This window comes from Bubalus kerabau, chromosome 16, assembly GCF_029407905.1.
Source record: "Bubalus kerabau isolate K-KA32 ecotype Philippines breed swamp buffalo chromosome 16, PCC_UOA_SB_1v2, whole genome shotgun sequence".
Taxonomy (NCBI): domain Eukaryota; kingdom Metazoa; phylum Chordata; class Mammalia; order Artiodactyla; family Bovidae; genus Bubalus; species Bubalus kerabau.
The window spans coordinates 62,761,153-62,779,048 of NC_073639.1; the positions used below are offsets into that span (position 1 = coordinate 62,761,153).

At 35.3% G+C, this 17,896-nt stretch overlaps 1 protein-coding gene across 4 annotated transcripts in view; it reads left to right on the forward strand.

Moving 5' to 3' along the window:
* MED13L (mediator complex subunit 13L) overlaps positions 1-17,896 on the forward strand; it is a 280,536-nt gene that overhangs the window by 26,033 nt on the left and 236,607 nt on the right. For all 4 annotated transcript variants that reach the window (XM_055550352.1, XM_055550351.1, XM_055550353.1 and 1 more), the window contains exon 2: positions 7,270-7,507. In XM_055550352.1, coding sequence (XP_055406327.1) covers positions 7,270-7,507 — 238 coding nt within the window. The remainder of the gene's footprint in view (positions 1-7,269; positions 7,508-17,896) is intronic.

The window sequence follows — 17,896 nt, forward strand, 5'->3', positions numbered from 1 at the left end:
CCCTGTTTTACCCTCTCCGGAGACATACGTGTTCATCTACTTTTGTTCATTATCTTAATTTTTAAATGTTTCTAAATACTGTTTATAATTACTTTCAGGTTTTAAAATTCTGAACCTTCCACTGTTGAAAATCAAGATTTAGCTTATTCTGTCTCCCGCCTACTAAGCAAATATGCCTTTTCCATCCTTCCATTTCACCAAAATAGCTGTATTGTAATTTTGGTTAGCTCAGTATTCAGTGTTAACATTCACTTGATTATGTTAATATATGGCAGAGCCATCGAGTAAACTCTGATTACTTTTTCTTTTCTGTGTAACTCGAAGATGGTAATTATCTGGATTTTGTTTGCTTGCTTTTGGACTGTTTACTTTTCTATGTATTTTTGACTAATTCATCACCAAACCTTTTGCCTAATATTTGAATCTCCGTTTAAAAGACTTTCAAATATCCGGTGTTCTGTCAGTTCCAGATTTGTGACAGGGTCTTCCCTGGAGCCATCTGACCTCTTATAATCTGGATTGGTTGCCCTCTAACTGGTGCACAGTTCACAACCTGGGATCATCTGATTATTTCCTGTAATCTTAGGGCTTCGTTTGCTCCCTCCCATGTTGAATCTATTTCCTAAATCTCATGGCTACTTAGGGTTTATTCCCTCCTTTTCATGGAGTATGCCTCCAGTAGCTTCCTAAGAAAGGGTGCCTTTTATTTTTTAAAAAAACACATTGCATATTCTAAAATGTATTCTGCTTTTACACTTCATAGATAATTTAGATCGGCATAGATGTTTAGTTTGGAATACTTTTTCTTTAGAATTTTGGAGATATTACACCATTGCCTTTTTGCTTCTAGTATTACTGTTGAGAAGTCAGAAATCCTTCTGATTCCTGACCCCTTTTTACTATATGGGAGCTTTGAGGCGCTTCTCTTTGTCTGCAGTGTGTTGAAAGTTTACAGTAATACGGTTTCTGTGAGTCCCTTTCAATCTGGAAATTTGCATTCTTCCTTTGTCCCCACGCTTACCTCTTCACCCCTCAAAATTTTCTTGAATCATTTTATTGGTCATTTCCTCTTTCATTTTCTGTGTTTTCCCTTTGTGAAAGCTCTTTTATTTGGTTTTGAACTTCCTGGGCTGATCCTTTAGTTTTATCTCCCCCCACCCTCCTATTTTTATTTATTTATTTTTATTTGCTTTACTTTCTGGGAGAAACTTTATCTTCCAGCCCTTTTCTGGATGTTTTATCGTTTCTGGCATCATTGTTTTAAAATTTGTAAGAGCCCTTTTAGTTCTTTGATAATGATATGCATAGGTTAAATGATATGCATAGGGTAAATGCAAATTCTGCACCATTTATTTAAACTACTTGAGCATCCACAGATTTTGATAATTTGTGGAGTGTCCTGGAACCAATCCCCCATGGATATTGAGGGACGACTGTACCTGTGTTTATCGTTGTGTGTAAACCGGGTTGTAGCTTTGCTTTCTCCACAGCCCAGATTCAGTTTTCTTAGGTATTACAAGGCTCCTGACCTCTTGAGCATTGGCTACTTAGCTTTAAAAATCTGGATGCTCTCATCTCTGCTACCTGCTGTTGTGATTTTATGATTTAAGGGAACAAAACAAAAAAACAAACTTCTTTACTGGGTTTTTTGAGGGATTTAAGAGCGAGCAAAAGCAGATGTGTGTATTTGTTCTGCCATCTTTACCTGGAGCTGATTAGTTATGTTTTAACAGACGTTTTCTATTATCCTAACTTTTTTCTTTCCTTTGACTCAGTTGAGAGGTGACTTCATGTGTTTGTTAGCTGTATTTTTCTGATCTGCTAGTGTAGTAACCCTATCACAGGAGGAAGTGGTGTGAGGCAGACTTGAAATTTCCTCACGTACTCACATTAGTCCCAGATGATCACATCTGCCTTTTCTACAGATCATCCTAGAATCCTGCCAAGGATTGATATTAAGCTGCTTGTTCTGTAGTTTGAGAAATCTTTATTTCAACTATTTCTTGAAAATTCAAATGTCTCTAATGAGGGTCAGTTTCATTTACAAGTCACCTTTGTGAGTGGGATGTAATTAGCTTGGGTCAAGAGACATGAGCTCTTTATAGTATCTAGGTCAACCGTATCACCTTGCCAAGGTGCCCTAAGATGGAGATTTCCTGATACCATTTAGCTAAATAGTTGAAAAACTAGTACCAGAGCCTCGGTCCCCTGACCTGCAGCCAGTGTTCTTTCCATAATATACCTGGGGTTCATTCTTCTCAAGTTACACTGCTTGCTTGCTAAGTCGCTTCAGTCGTGTCCGACTCTGTGCGACCCCATAGATGGTAGCCCACCAGGCTCCCCCGTCCCTGGGATTCTCCAGGCAAGAACACTGGAGTGGGTTGCCATTTCCTTCTCCAATGCATGAAAGTGAAAAGGGAAAGTGAAGTCACTCAGTCGTGTTTGACCCTCAGCGACCCAGTGGACTGCAGCCCACCAGGCTCCTCCGTCCATGGGATTTTCCAGGCAAGAGTACTGGAGTGGGGTGCCATTGCCTTCTCCGTCAAGTTGCATTAGTTTTACTCTATTCCGTGACCTCTGAATACAGTTAACTTTGGAGAGCCACTTTGCGAGTATTGATGTATGTTGGTCACAAGGGATCTGATTGCAGTGGGTCAGTGCAAATAAGTGACCTCCAGTGGGAAAATTTATCAGCTCACTTCTTACATTAGTACCTAAAGATTAGGATGGTAAGAGTCAATATAAATTTTCTTTAAATACATTCATGTCATAAGAAAATGCAGTTATCCTGATTCTGTTGCAATTTAGTTAGAACCATTCTGAATTGAGCTACTGTTTTGGCTAGGAGAGTCTCTTCTGGTTAAGTTCAGTTCGCCAAGGACCTTGACGACCTATGCAGCTGATACTAGCCATTGCTGAGAAAACTTCCCTCCAGTCTCTGTTACTATTAGAGTAGTTATTTTCTTGGTTTGTTATACATACCCTAAGAATTAGCTTGTGTGGTTATGGTCTTACAGTGGTAATGTGTACAGGAGTATGTAATTATCTGAGTGAAATTAGTCTCTTCTATTTATGAGATGGTGTAGTGAGCAGTCTTAGACTAGTTTTCTTAATAACTCAGGAAGAGTGAAGAAAGATTCATGAACTTTCTTAAATTAGAATGTATGGCCATGAGCTCTTGTCATTGCTAACTTGAGTTGATGACAGTTTCTTTGTACTATTTTATAATCCTCTAGGGTTACTTGTTACCATTAGCCCTATGAAACATTATGGCAGAGTAGAAAGAATTCATGCTTTAAATTCAGTTATGTTTGGGATTTGCCAGTTGCTACCTGTGTGGTTATGGAAGAATTATTTAATTTTTCTGACTTCTAATTTCTTTAGCTGTTGGCCAAGATTAGAGATTACATATGAAGGCCTCACATGTAGAAATTACATATGAAGCCTAGTATGGGGCCTCATATTAGAAATTCTATGTGAAGACCCTGCTGTGGTGCCTGGTATTAAGTAGGTGATGAATAAAAATATTTATATATTTATACTTTTGATTCTATATTTTTAACACTATGTAATCTTAAGCTTAGGGAGTCTCTGGTGGCTCGGTGGTAAAGAATCCAACTGCCAACGCAGGAGATGCAGGTTTGATCCCTGGGTCGGGAAGATCCCCTGGAGAAGGAAATGGCAACCCACACCAGTACTCTTGCCTGGAGAATTCCAATGACAGAGGAGCCTGGTGGGCTATAGTCCATGGGGTCACAAGAGTTGGACACGACTTAGCGACTGAACAACAACAATCTTAAGTATAAATATGGATTGTTTATCTTTGACAGTGAGAAATAGTTTCATTTTGGGGACAGTTTGCATCTAGAAATATTTTAAAGGATTGCCTCAAGAATATTGAGTCTTGGAGATACACATTTGTCAGAAATGGGGTCAACAGACCTTTGTGTGGAATTGATTTTTAACTATAAACATGATCATGGCATGTAAGGACATATTTTAATAGTGTAATTGAATCTACATCCATGACAAAATTTTGTTTTCATGGACAAAGTGTTTCAATCATTTTTCCTCTTCAGTTCAGTCAGTTCAGTTCAGTCGCTCAGTCGTGTCCGACTCTTTGCGACCCCATGAATCGCAGCACGCCAGGCCTCCCTGTCCATCACTAATTCAAAATGTAAAGCTAAATCTTTGAACATTCATTTTATACTTAGATATATGTTAGGCTTTAATGGTGTTTCATTGTTAAATTTTCCATTAAAGATTGGTATAGTGATATTTAGCTTTAAGGTAAAGGGATAAATTGTTTTTAAATGACTGGACATTTTTAGTACTTCTGGCTGAATTAGTTATAAAGAGATTAAGTTTGTAGCTTTGAAGTAATGTCACTTGCATTTGTATTATATCACTTGCTAGAACAACTCCATAAAGATAGAGAGCAGGTGGCAGCGGCTTTCTTTTACCACTGAGACCATAGAAGCACTGATAGGAAGTTAGTGGAAGTGCTAGGATTAGGAAACCGTTTTCCTGAATCAAAGCCAAATATTTTTGTCTGCCGAGCCGTATTGGATGTTACAGGTGAAAGTATTCTTGTGAGTAAATTGCGGTTCGTAGATTTTCGTGAGTAAATTGCGGTTCGTAGATGTTCTTGGGAACTGACTCACCTGATGTTTAAATATCTGATATATTTAAATTTTCTAACCCTTTAAATACGTTTAGTGTAAACATTAGTGTTAGTCTGTCAGTTGTGTCTGATTCTTTGTGACCTGATGGACTGTTGAGTGCTTAGCATTCATTGGTATATTTTCATTCCCCCCCTTACCTCCCTCTCCCCTCACTTCCTCAGGATCCTTGGGCATAGAATGCTTGTTTACGTGATGAAAGAAAAGTTAGTCTTCTAGTGGGAAAGAATCTGTCTGCAGTGCAGGAGATGTAGGTTCAATCACTGGGTTGGGAGGATCCCCTGGAAGAGGAAATGGCAACCCCCAAATCCCATGGACAGGGGAGCCTGGCTGGTTATAGCCCATGGGGTCACAGAGTTGGGCACGACTGAGTGATTGAACAAGTCTTCTACTTTTCTGATTTCAATTGCTCCCACTTAGTCTTTTTATTTAGATACCTTTTTTGATACATATTTAAAGCTTGATCTTTGGCTTTCTGATTAAAACATAAACAGATACATACATATTGCTTTTATTTGAAGAAACAAATCTATATGACAGAAAACACAGACAACTAAAGGGAAGCAGTACAACTATACTGGTAATGACAGCAGTAGCGTTTATGTTTTTGGCCCTGTGCCAGGCACTGTCCTAAGCATTGTCTGTGTACACTAACTCATTTGATCAATTCTGAATACCATTATTCTCATTTTACTTGTAAGGGAACTGAGAGACCAAGATTAAATGATTTGCTGGATACTTCTACCTCCAGCTAATAAGTACAGAGCTGGAAGTCAAACCCAGGAAAACTGGCTCCAATCAGATCAAATATATGATGATTTTCTCTAAGTGAAATGAGGACTACCAGTTAGTACAAGGACACACCATTTTATTAAACTGATAGGAGTTTTTAAAGATAGGCAGTTTGGGAGGAGGTTATTTGTGTTGACGAGACTACTGAAAAGCAATATGGTAGCATGCTTTTGTGAGTTTACCAAAGACTAAAATATTTGTAGTCTTTGGTAATTCTGCATCAAACAATCTCTCCTAAGGAAATAACTGAGGAAAATAATGTTCAAGGATGTTCTCCAGTTATAATAATTATAATAGTGAGAAAAATGAAGACTGTCCAGTTGTTATTGAATAAATTGTTTTCTCCAAGCAGTGAATAGGATGAAAATATTAATTATTTTTGAATGGTAATTAGTAATATAAAAAATATTTATAGTAAATGAAAAAGGATATGAAAACATGTAAACTTCAAAATGTTTATGTACAGAAAAACAGGAAAGTATGATGCTGATAATTATTTCTCATATGATAATGGAAAATAATTATTTCTTGTGTGATTAGTTTACTTTTTTGTGTGAACCTTTTCCTTGGCCAGAATAGTTGGAGGAAAAACCAAGTGGTCCAAAGAGAAAGCCTAAATGATGCCAATACCAGGTTTTACTGAGAATTTTCATTAAAGATTAGATTTCCACATCTCATACTGTGAAAGGAAAAATGAGTGAATTTCAGACAGTTCTAGTTTGGGTGTTTGTATTTTTGGAATCATTTTTTTTAGTGATGCTTTTTTGGGGATTGAAGAAAACTGATAATTTTTTCTTGGAGATGTTCTTTATAGTGGTTGTTTAGGACTTCAGCTTGTTTTAGTTATGTTAGTAGAAGGTAACAGTTATTTTTCTCACCTGTGGTACTTGTTTTTCAAAAAGCAACTTCTTGACAAAAATTACTAACTTGGTGGTTGGGAGTGGTGTGAGGAGGGGGAATATGAGTAAGGGTTAAATGCAAGGGATACATGGACTCTGGTACAGAATTATGTTATGAATAAGTTTTACTATCAGTTTTGAATACATAGTTGTAGTTCCTAGTCAAGTAAGGAATTCAGCTTTTGTTTGTGTTGAAACATCCTTGAAACTTCGTTCTTTTTAAACTTAATAGTTAAGAAATTTTAGAATACAAATTCACAAGACAGATCAAAGATAGAGGATCTGCTCTCAGCTGGTTTAAAGTTACTATGTTTCAAAATGTGTTTTAAAAACAAAAGACCAAACTGCACTAGGGAATTGTTATAGAAGGAAAGCTTTTCTGTGTGCCACACACTAAATAGCAGGAATAAATTGCCGATAACATTCCATTAGTTTATTAGCAGGTTATTTTGGCTTTCATAATGAAGTACTATGTTACTGCATTGTATTTCCCCAATTAAAAAAGATTTAAACTATAGTTTCTGGATGGGATGAAATTGAGGAAATTCTTTGAAAGAAATTATTTCAGTTCTACAGACTCTTGATTTCTAAATGTAATTTATGAGTTAAATAAGGAATAATAATATAGAAAGTTTTATGTATAGGGACTTTATAGTAAATAATAGGTAAAAAATGGTTCAACAGGAAATGATTACTTTTTTGCTGTATTTTGATATATAATGTATGTAGAAATCTTGATAGGAAGAAATGAACTTTTTACCCCCTTAAAAAAAAATCAAGGATTGACAGAAATTTGTAAATATTATTTTTAGCAGATTTATTTTTCTGTATTGAAGCCTGTTTTTAGTGTTCTTTATGTGAAGAAAACAGTCAAAATTGTTATTTTCTTTTTCCAGGCTGAACTCACAGGAATCAAATGGCGTAGGTACAATTTTGGAGGGCACGGGGACTGTGGACCCATAATTTCAGCCCCAGCCCAAGATGATCCAATCCTGTTAAGTTTCATCCGCTGTCTCCAAGCCAACTTGCTGTGTGTATGGCGCCGTGATGTCAAACCAGATTGCAAAGAGTTATGGATATTCTGGTGGGGAGACGAACCCAATCTAGTGGGTGTAATACATCATGAACTACAGGGTAAGTTTTTTGTTTTTGTTTTTCTTAAAAACTATCTGCATTATATATGTTTTGAATAGTGGTAAATTCTGAAAAGGTTATTAAGACTTGCTAAGAAGAAAAATCCAAGTGTTTAATGGATTTGTGTCAAAGGAACCTCTTTACTCTCACCCCTCTTCTTTCCACCCCTGTTTTTTTTTTTTTTTTTTTCCAGATTCTTTCCCATTCATACTAGGACTCAGTACCTTGAGAGCCACTCTATTAAAGTATAGTGTCCCCTGGGTGTTTGGGTTGGAATTGAGGCTAAGATCTACTGTATTAAAATGATCGTGAAATGTGAGTTATTAGCAAGTCAGTGAAATGAAAAGAATTTTTTTTTTCTTTTTGGACTCGTGCTGTTACAGTTTTTGCCAGCTGAACTCTGGTGGAAAATTGTAAAGTGATAATAGAAACCTAGTGCAAGCCTTATTGGACAGAACTATGAGGTGTCATTACATAGTATATTTACAGAAAGATTTACGTAAAGAATCTACTCTGGTTTTGATGTAGCAAGTTTTCCTGTGTTTTGTTCCTGCTTTTTATGTAAGTAGGTGATTCCAGGAATTATTTGCTCTAATGCTGCCTAATGTTTAACTTCAGATTACCTCTGATATCTGGAAATTTTGAATTAATATAAGACTTTGATTTTTCTGAGCTATCGATACTTTTTGTATTTACCACCAATTTATAACCAGAGGAAATTTTATTGATATTCTTTGAATTTCTAGTAAAACTTTTTTACCTCTTTCCTTAAATGTTTTTGTCTAGTATGTTAAAGAATTTTTCTAAATCAGGGCTAATTCTGATTTTTAGTTCGGATAGGTCATTAACTCTTTTGGACTTAGTCTCCTAGAGCCAGCATTTATAATGTCTGCTGCTGCTGCTGCTAAGTCGCTTCAGTCGTGTCCGACTCTGTGCGACCCCATAGATGGTAGCCCACCAGGCTCCCCCGTCCCTGGGATTCTCCAGCCAAGAACACTGGAGTGGATTGCCGTTTCCTTCTCCAATGCATGAAAGTGAAAAGTGAAAGTGAAGTCGCTCAGTCGTGTCCGACTCTTAGCGACCCCATGGACTGCAGCCCACCAGGCTCCTCCAGCCATGGGATTTTCCAGGCAAGAGTACTGGAGTGGGGTGCCATTGCCTTCTCCGTTATAATGTCTAAATTACTCTTATTAATTTGTGGTTGGAAAATTTTGGTTAGTGTTTGAAATGTTTTGTTACTGCGTATATTTAATTTTTTTTATAGGAAGGAGTAAAACTAATTTTAATGTATCTGAGGATCTATTTTAAAGCATCTAAATTTCCCTAAAGGATTTCCTGCCATCTTCTGCTTGACACCTTCCTCGCTTTTCTTTAAGGCCACTTTTTTTATCTGTGATATCTCCTGCCACAACAGCCAGAGGGCAGTAAATCACAGTGGACTAATTGAGCTGTTTACTTTATGGTCCATTTGTTCAGCTCAAACCTTTCTCCCATAGTTTAGAGTATTTGGTTTATATATATATAAGAGTCTATTCTGGGTAAGATTGCTTACCTAGCTGGTTAGTCAGCAAAATCTCAGAATTATGTACATCTCAAAGCTTATTACATGTAGTTTGCAGTGAACTCAGGTAAAATTAGTTTTAAACATCTGGTTTCTGTTTAATCAGAGTTTTTAAAATAAAATACCTCCTAAAAGATAGCATTTATTTTTGTCCATTTAAGTATCAAAGCATATCTTTTTCTTCTTTCACAGTATTTTGCACACGTGGTAGAGGAATATAGTTTTTTTTTTGTTTTTTTTTTTCCCATTTCTTTCCCCTTCATTTTCCGTGATTGTTTCTGACTCAGTCTCGTTCTCTTTCTTTTTCCCTGTTGATCCTTTATGTTTTAACTTTTTGGTCTGGTCTTTACTGTTAGCAACACAAATATTCATTTTATAATGAAGATGAAACCAAGCCCAACTGTTACTTAAGCTTATTTAGTTGATGTATAAAGTTATTTATCCATACCAAAAAGGCACATGGTTAGTGTTTTTAGAAATAACTTCCTAAGTTACTGTGCTATTTCTCATGAATTTTGTTACTGTGTTAACGAAAAGATGTAGCCTGTTTGAATATTTTATAGTTGCTATAGATTGCCTATGTACATTTGTTCATGTTTTAAGTGTTTTTTGTGGTAAATATTTAAGATTAAATTCTTTTAGATCGTTTTATAAATTACAGAAATATTACACTTTAATTAGAAAGTTAGGAAAACAGAACTGCCAAAGGAAGAAAACAAAAAAACAAGAATCCTGAAGTCTAAAGCAGAGTTTTAATGTTTGGTGTTTCTGTGTATAAATGAAAGTGGTATCATACTGTTTTTTAACTCAGCCCTTTTCACTTAACGGTGTCTTATGAATGTTTTCGCCTGAGAATGATTGCCTTTTAATTTTCTTCCCTATTGAGTCTGAAAACAGTGTAAACTGTTTATTTTTTGGTATGTCACCAGGGAAGTATTAGCGTGATGAAACAGTCATAACTTTGTTAAGTACATCTACTCTTTTTAATATGTTGAAAGTGTGAAAGTTATTAGATCAAGGCAAATGATCTTTTCTGTAGGTAAAAGTGGTTGCAAAGAGTAGTTTCACGTTTCAACTAATATTAGGAAATATAGGAAACTTAATTAGAAAAATGAGTGACATGAAGACTGCTTTGTTTCAAGTGAGGGAGAATATGACATGTAGAGCAATCATGAAAAAAGGATACCAGGGGAGTATTGTAATGGCAGTCACACAAATTTAAGATACTTGCAATCTGTTTCATTCTCTAGTATGTGTAAGAATGATTCCATTTTGACTAAAGTAAATTTTGTCAGGGTCCTTTAATATTAAGATAATGGTACCATTATTTGTAGCATTCTCTATTTTTAAGGGACATTTTACTGTCCTTTCAAATGCTTTTTAGTTATGCTATTAGGCATTTACCTTTGTTTTTACAGTTAAGCCCAAATAGCATTCTACTAAGAAATGTCACAAAGCATTGTATTTAAGTATATGCAGAAGGAGAACAATCCTGTAGGCTACACATAGTTTTATATTACATTTTTTGTTCAAATGCTTAAAATACCTATGAAATAGTCGATGAGAAGACTAAAATACGTTTATAACTGGTCCCTGTCACTCGGATAAACACTTTTGGGCTCTTGTTCAGGGAGTTGTTGTTTATATTGTATAGCATAGTGGTTCAGAGGCTTGGGTTTGAATCCCTGCTTATTGACTTGCTTGATCCGTATCTTTGGTCTAGTTATTTACCTTATTCGTGCTTCAGTTTCCTCACTCTAAACTGGGTTACAAGAATAAAAAAAGTTTAAGTACTCAGAACAGCACAGAGAGCAAGCTAATCTAGAATTGTGACTGCTGCTGCTGCTCCAGTACCAGCGATTGACTCAGACGTTAAAATGAAGACATTTTGGCAGTTGGTCTATGTGGTATAACATTCAGTATTTGCTGATGTTTGTCAAATACTAGTTTTTTAAAGTATACTTTTAGATTGAAGTAATCATTTTTGAGTTTGTTAATGTCGAATAACTGAGAATAGTAAACTGCTTGAGAGCAGTGAAGATGTTCCTATTCATAGGAAATTTGTCTCGATAGAGTCTGTAAACAGAATTTCATAACAAACCTTAAATTATGTTATAAAGAGGTCAGAACTTTAAGATTTGACTCTGTTGGATCCCTGTAATGTAGATTTGTAACTTTACTGCCTTTTCCACATAGAGGTATCGAAGGACACTGGCTGAATACTGAATATACAAGTATTTCCTTCCTTGTGTCCATCTCTAAGTACCTGTATCAGCAGGTCCAATTATAGGGCTTTGAAATCTCTACCCTTGATAAATTATAGTCTGAAAAGGGTATAAGACAGGCACACAAATATGTATAATGCAGGGAACACTGTAAGTATATAAGAGAAATACAGTAGATTGACTGTTTTCCACATTAGCAAACATTCAATTCCAGGTGTGTGCTGTGCTGAGTCGCTTATTCGTGTCCAACTCTTTGCGACCTCATGGACTGTAGCCCGCCAGGCTCCTCTGTCCATGGGATTCTCCAGGCAAGAATACTGGAGTGGGTTGCCATGTCCTCCTCCAGGGGATCTTCCCAGCCGAGGGATTGAACCCAGGTATCCTGCATTGCAGGCGGATTCTTTACCGTCTGAGCCACCAGGGAAGCCATCAATTCCAGGACTAATGCATAAATAAGTGTTCTATAAAGTTTTCACAAGAACACTGTGAGTCCTAGTGAGAAACCTTGGTTTCTGGTCTGTTTATTCAGTCTCTATTAGGCAAGAGCTGTGATCAGCCCTGGATGTGTAAAAATGAATCCTCGTCTTTAAGGAGCTCACAGTCTTACTGGGGAAGCAGCTAAATGAGTCCATAATGATGATATAGTGGAGTAAGCTCCAAATGTTTAAGTTAGGGATCTCGCAGAAGTACCAGATGTGACTTCAGGGAAAGAGATAGGGAGATAGGGGTGAAGCCCAGAGGCTGTGAGGCTTGCGGTGTCTTACAGGATACATCTGTTACATAGGTTGCAATGGAATTTGCCCTAGTCAGGGAAAGTAGCCTCTATAAATGGGCCTTCAGGCAGTGAATGAACTGTGGAAGAGGCAGGCTTGCCCAGAATGTGGGATATGAGTGAGATAGTTGGGGGAAACAAAAAGTGGGGAGGTGGGCCATAGTGTTGAGTTCACTGAAGCAAGGACTTAATCTGATAGATTTTGAGGAATTGTTACAGGTTTCTGATCAAGAAAGAGATAATTAGAAAGATTATATATAAGATATTGAGTATGGGCAGGAAGACCATAATATTGTAATATATTATTTTATTCTGAATTGAGTTATTAAATGTTTTTAGTTTAGGATACAGATTTAAATTAAAAAATACCAATGACTATGTACTGAACTTTATATTGATAGTTTTTGCCGGTTTTATTTTATTATAACTTGGCTGTTTTTGCTTGACTAAATTCTTTGCCACATTTTTCAGTTTGATTTTTAGAGAATAATATATTATGCTAAATTGACTTCTTATTTACCAAACAGAATCATTTTATAAACACAATTGTTTGGTCATTTCATTGCCTGTTAGTCAGTAATGGGAAAGGACATGCAATCTTTGAGTCCCAAAATCGTACAAAGAACAAGCACAGACTTCTAGGGATTGGAGATGGCTTGACCCAAAGAACTCCTGGTCCAGAAGAAGTATCTTACACAGATTAGTTGTATATGTGCTTAATAACGTTCATTGAATGAATGAATGAAAAACCTCTTAAATGATTCTAACATAGCATGGTTTATCCTTTCATAAGGTTGATTTGTAATAAATACACTTGAAATTTTGAATTATTTGGTGATGTGAGAAGACTTAAACCTAGTTAAGGCATTATTATTTCTGTTTTTGATTCTCAGTGAGGTGTAAATATCCAGTGTAAAGATGCCCTCCTACTTTTGTAACTGTTAAGTTTGGGGCAAAACTTTGAGAGTGTGGTTGTTATTTTCCCCCATAACTTTTCACTCTGGCTTGAGGAAGAACCTGAGCCTGTTTAAAAACAGAATACTTCTTGAATCATCTGCTTTTACAAAAGCAGTTAAAAGTTCAAATGAAGATTGTTCTGAAGTCATGAGAAAGATGGGGGGCAGGCAGAGGAGAGAAGAAAGGATGAAAAACATTCAAGAGCTCGCAAAGGCAAATTATGTTGATCAAGCCAAACTCTGAAAATTAATAGCCACTTATTGCTTAGAATACTAAAAAGAGAAGTGTTGGCATTGAATTTTCATAAAATCATAGACAATGAAGTATGTCTACACAGGAATGTATTACCATGTATGTGTATCTTAACAGTGTGAATTTTCAGTTGGGTTTTGGTGATTTCTGATTATCTTAGACTAAATGAAATGAATTTTAGTCAACATTGTAAATGGATTTATTCTCAGTTGCAATGAAAAAGAATTGCTTTCTCTGAACGTAATGACACCTTTACATATAAAATTAATAGGAATGAAATCAGGTAAAACGTCATTTAGTTTGAAAATTTCTTCCAAAGATATTTCTTCTGATCCCTGACTTTCCACTCTGTTTTCATATCTGTTTTGTCATTATTGATAGTTCATTTATGATTCATTAAAATTAATCTCTGGCTAGATTGAAAAAGCTTTTTTCACATTGTTTGCATTTATTTATTCTTCAAGTGTATAAATCTGATGTTTTTGAAAACAAGTGAATTATACCATTCTACAACATTCTAGATTTCTAATATTAATATTTTATGTATCAACATTTATATGGAGATTTCATTACATGGCACTAATAATTCTTGAGATTGTTAACACAGTGTATCTGAAAAGTAAATGTTACTTTAATTTTCATATTTGCTTTGTGGAGGATAATAGAAAAATACTTTATGTTTCAAAAGAAGCAAACACTTTGATGGAAAACATGAACCGAGTGGTAAATGGTAGCTAGTTCTGAGTAGTTATAAAGTAAGTATTCCTTGTTTTCACTGTGTTTTGTTTCGAAAGAATTAGCTTGCTAAAAAACTATAAAATAGTAATAGTTTTCATTGTATGATTATACAAGTGATTCTAATGTGTAATTACTGAAAGATTTAATAGAAAATTATACATTCTTAAAAGAGAAAGTAAAATACTTATTAAGACTTTGGTAAGCAATTAATTTATATTGTAAAATGATGGTTAAGATTTCAGAATTCTTTCACATGAAGAATAGGAAAATATGTAATGGATTAGACAGAATTATTAAGCTAAATGTGCTTGAAATTGAGAGAATAAGCTGAAGTCTAATTTTTGAATGTAAATAAAATCGATGTGTTACCACAGGCAACTTACTGAACCATGTAATTAGTTTTTTCTATGAAAAATGAGACATTTATATAGAGATTGTAGTGAAATAGCATGTAAAGGACTTATGTTCTAATGATATGAAAATTAAACGGTAAGAAAAATTATACTTTAAAGATGGTTGCTTTAGGGAAAAGTTAAATCATTTGATTTGCAGAGTATGTGTGTGTGTGTGTAGATTTATATTTTGGTAAGTATGTATAAGCATTATATATAAAATTACCTACTCTATAAAGTAAACCTGAATAAAACTCCCCAGTAATGAGGTGTTAAAATCACCACCACAAGTAGGGTTGCAAATTAACCTAAAAGTAGGTAAACTTTCTCGGTGTATTCCAGCTTTTGTTTTTTTCTTTTTGCTTGATACGTAAGTAGTTTTAGTGATGAACACAGTTCAAAATCTTGTTCTATTTTAATAGAATACTTTTAAGATTTAAAATAGGTTCCTATGCATTAAAGTACTATAAAGATTTCTTTGTCCAGTAAAGCAATTTCTTTATCTCTTGTTCAGAGAGATTGATCTAAGAAATTAAAATGTGCTAAATTGGAGAAAAAGTTAATTTAAAGGCCTAATTAATTCAAGAAAAAATACGTATTTGGAGATTAAAATTGAGTGATGTAGATATGAAATTACACATTAGAGAACAAAACACTTTTTGCTACACACTTTACAAGCAAATCCTTTGCTGACATATTCAGTCAGTCTTACCGTTTGAAGTGTTTTATATAGAAGGTAAAATTAGAAGTCTCTAAAATAAAACTAGGTTTTTTAAAGGAAGGAAGAAAGTGGGGCTGAATCTTCGTGGTTCATCATTGAGAGGACTCCTTGAGTGTCCTGTCCATTCATACATTTAAGTTAGCACACCCACAGGGAAATGGATGCTTATAAAAGTCCATGACCTAGTCATATCACTAGTTGTAATGGAACTCAGATCCATACTTTATACCTTAATTAAAACCATTATTGTCTCTAAAGCTCTATGTAACATAAACTGTGTGATTTACTCATAGAGTAATTCACTTCTACCATTTCATTTAAAATAAACTATTAGAGTTCTATTATCTATGTATCTAATAAAATCTATTTTCTGAACTTAACAGATAGAGCACTGACTTGCTTAATTCTGGACATAGGGCTTATGTTTTTTTGACTTTATTTATTTATTAGTATTTTTAAAAATTAAATTGAATTTGTATCTTATATTGGAATATAGTTAATTTGCAGTGTTTCAGATGAACAGCAAAATGATTCAGTTAGGAGCTAAAATTTTTTGTTCTGTATAAAAAATGTTTTAATGGCAGAAATAACACATAGTATATGCTTCTTTCCTCCCTCCTCCCAAAAGATCTCAAAGGTTTAGAAATGTTTTAAGCACTAGAGAATTATGAAATTGGATTCTGTTGCTTTAAATATTTCATGCCTAAAATTGTCCTGATGCTACCTGAGGAGTTTTTCATTGAATATCATTATGGCTAGTAAGTGTTCAGTAATTCTCTTTACTGCTTCATCTGTGTACATATTTCTGTACAATTTCCCACAAGTACTGGGCCACATACCTATTTCTTATAAACCCAATATTGATTAAATGTACTCTTGGTATAGTTGGGTCTCGTTTTGATCCTGGCTCTGTTGTACTATGATTTGTCTGTAACTTCAACAGAATAAGCATTATCCTCTTGAGGCCCACCTAGGATTGAGCTTAAAAGGCCTTCTGCAGTAGGCACATGATCATACAGTTAGTTTTGTGTGTGTGTGTGTGCTGTGATAGTGTAATTGAATATGAGCCAGTTGCCATGCTGTTGTGGTAGAATAATACCTGTGGTTTGCAGTTGATCATACAGCAAAACTGGCTTGACTTAAAACAAATTAAATATTAAGATTAAAAATTGGATAGAGTGCTTTGTGTTGAAAAGGATTGTGTGTATACAGTGGTAAGTTGAAAGGTAGCGCAGTCACAGATTTGTCATGAAAAACCCCTTCCTCATATTTAATATAATGTCATATGCAAAATATATTTCATTAAAACATTAGCTTTATTTATGGCTTTACTAGCCTACTAGCCTTAGGGGGAGGTAAGACTTTTTGCTCATCTTCTTGAAGGCTTATTCTATGCCTTCAGTTGGAGATAAGTAAATATTTGTAGAGTGACTGCCTGAAGAAGGAAAGTGTGAACATCATCAAGATGAGGTCTCTTCATTAAGATTATTTTTTCACTGGTAATCTTGGGCTTGTTTAAATGTAAGCAGCTTTGATGTTTGCTATTTATAAGAGGGCAGATTATTCACATTGAAATATATTTAGTCTAAAGGAGAAAAATTTGGATACTGTCAGTTCAGTTTTAGGCAGTGTATTTTTAACTTATTTTAAAAGTAGCCTAGCAGATATTAATAATGGAAAGGGCGCCTGCCTTGGCATTCTTGGACAAATTACATGCAACTCTGTTTAGGAAGGAAGGAACATTTGTTGGCAGTGACTTTTATGGAGACATTTATCAGGCTGTTTCTTGGTTTCATGAAGAGTATAACAAGGAGGAGCCCTTGATTCCAGTAGCACATCTGGGGTTGGAACACATACCTGGTTGCTATAGAAAAGGTTTCATTAACCAGAACTCAGATAGCCAGAGCCCTTAAACCCATTCTTAATAAGCATAAGCCATTGGTAACTCAGATGGTAAAGAATCCGCCTGCAGTGTCAGAGACCTGGGTTCGATCCTTGGGTAGGGAAGATCCCTTGGAGAAGGGACTGGCTGCCCACTCCAGTTTTCTGGCCTGGAGAATCCCCATTGACAGAGGAGCCTGGTGGGCTATAGTCCATAGGCTCGCAAAGAGTTGGACACGACTGAGTGACTTACAATTTTTCAAAGCAAATTTTACCAATAAAAGGGTTAAATGACTTAAATGAAGCACTCTCTGTGATTAGTCCTGATGTGCACAGATATCAGTTTGATGCACAGCATGGTTGGGCAATGAGGTAGAATATACTTGGGCAAGAATATCTTCCTCGGATGTCCTGGAATACTGATTCAGCTCAATTGCCCTCATGTTTCAATTTATGGTATTTTGTAACAGCAGTAAAATAACGTACAAAAGGATGTTTTTAAAGCATCCTTTCAGCTTTGTAAAGGATTTTTGCTCTTTAATGATCTTTAATATTTAGAGTTACCACCATGTATTTAGCCAGCAGATATTTATTGAGTCTGCATTATTTTAGGTGCTGTACAGAATATGAAATGAATCAGAAACATACTGTGTTCTTCAGAAACAGACACTCTTAATAGGGGACACAACACATGTACCTAGAGCATTATTGCAAATGTCCTGAGAGGAACACACACAGTCTTATTGGAGTTATTTGGAAAGAGGCAGCACTTTGAGGAACAATTGATTCTTAAGCTGAACTTTAAAGAGTGGGTAGAATTTGGGTATATGACTGTGTCATGGCAAGAACATTTCAGGTATATGAAATTGCACATGCAAAGATATAGAGTA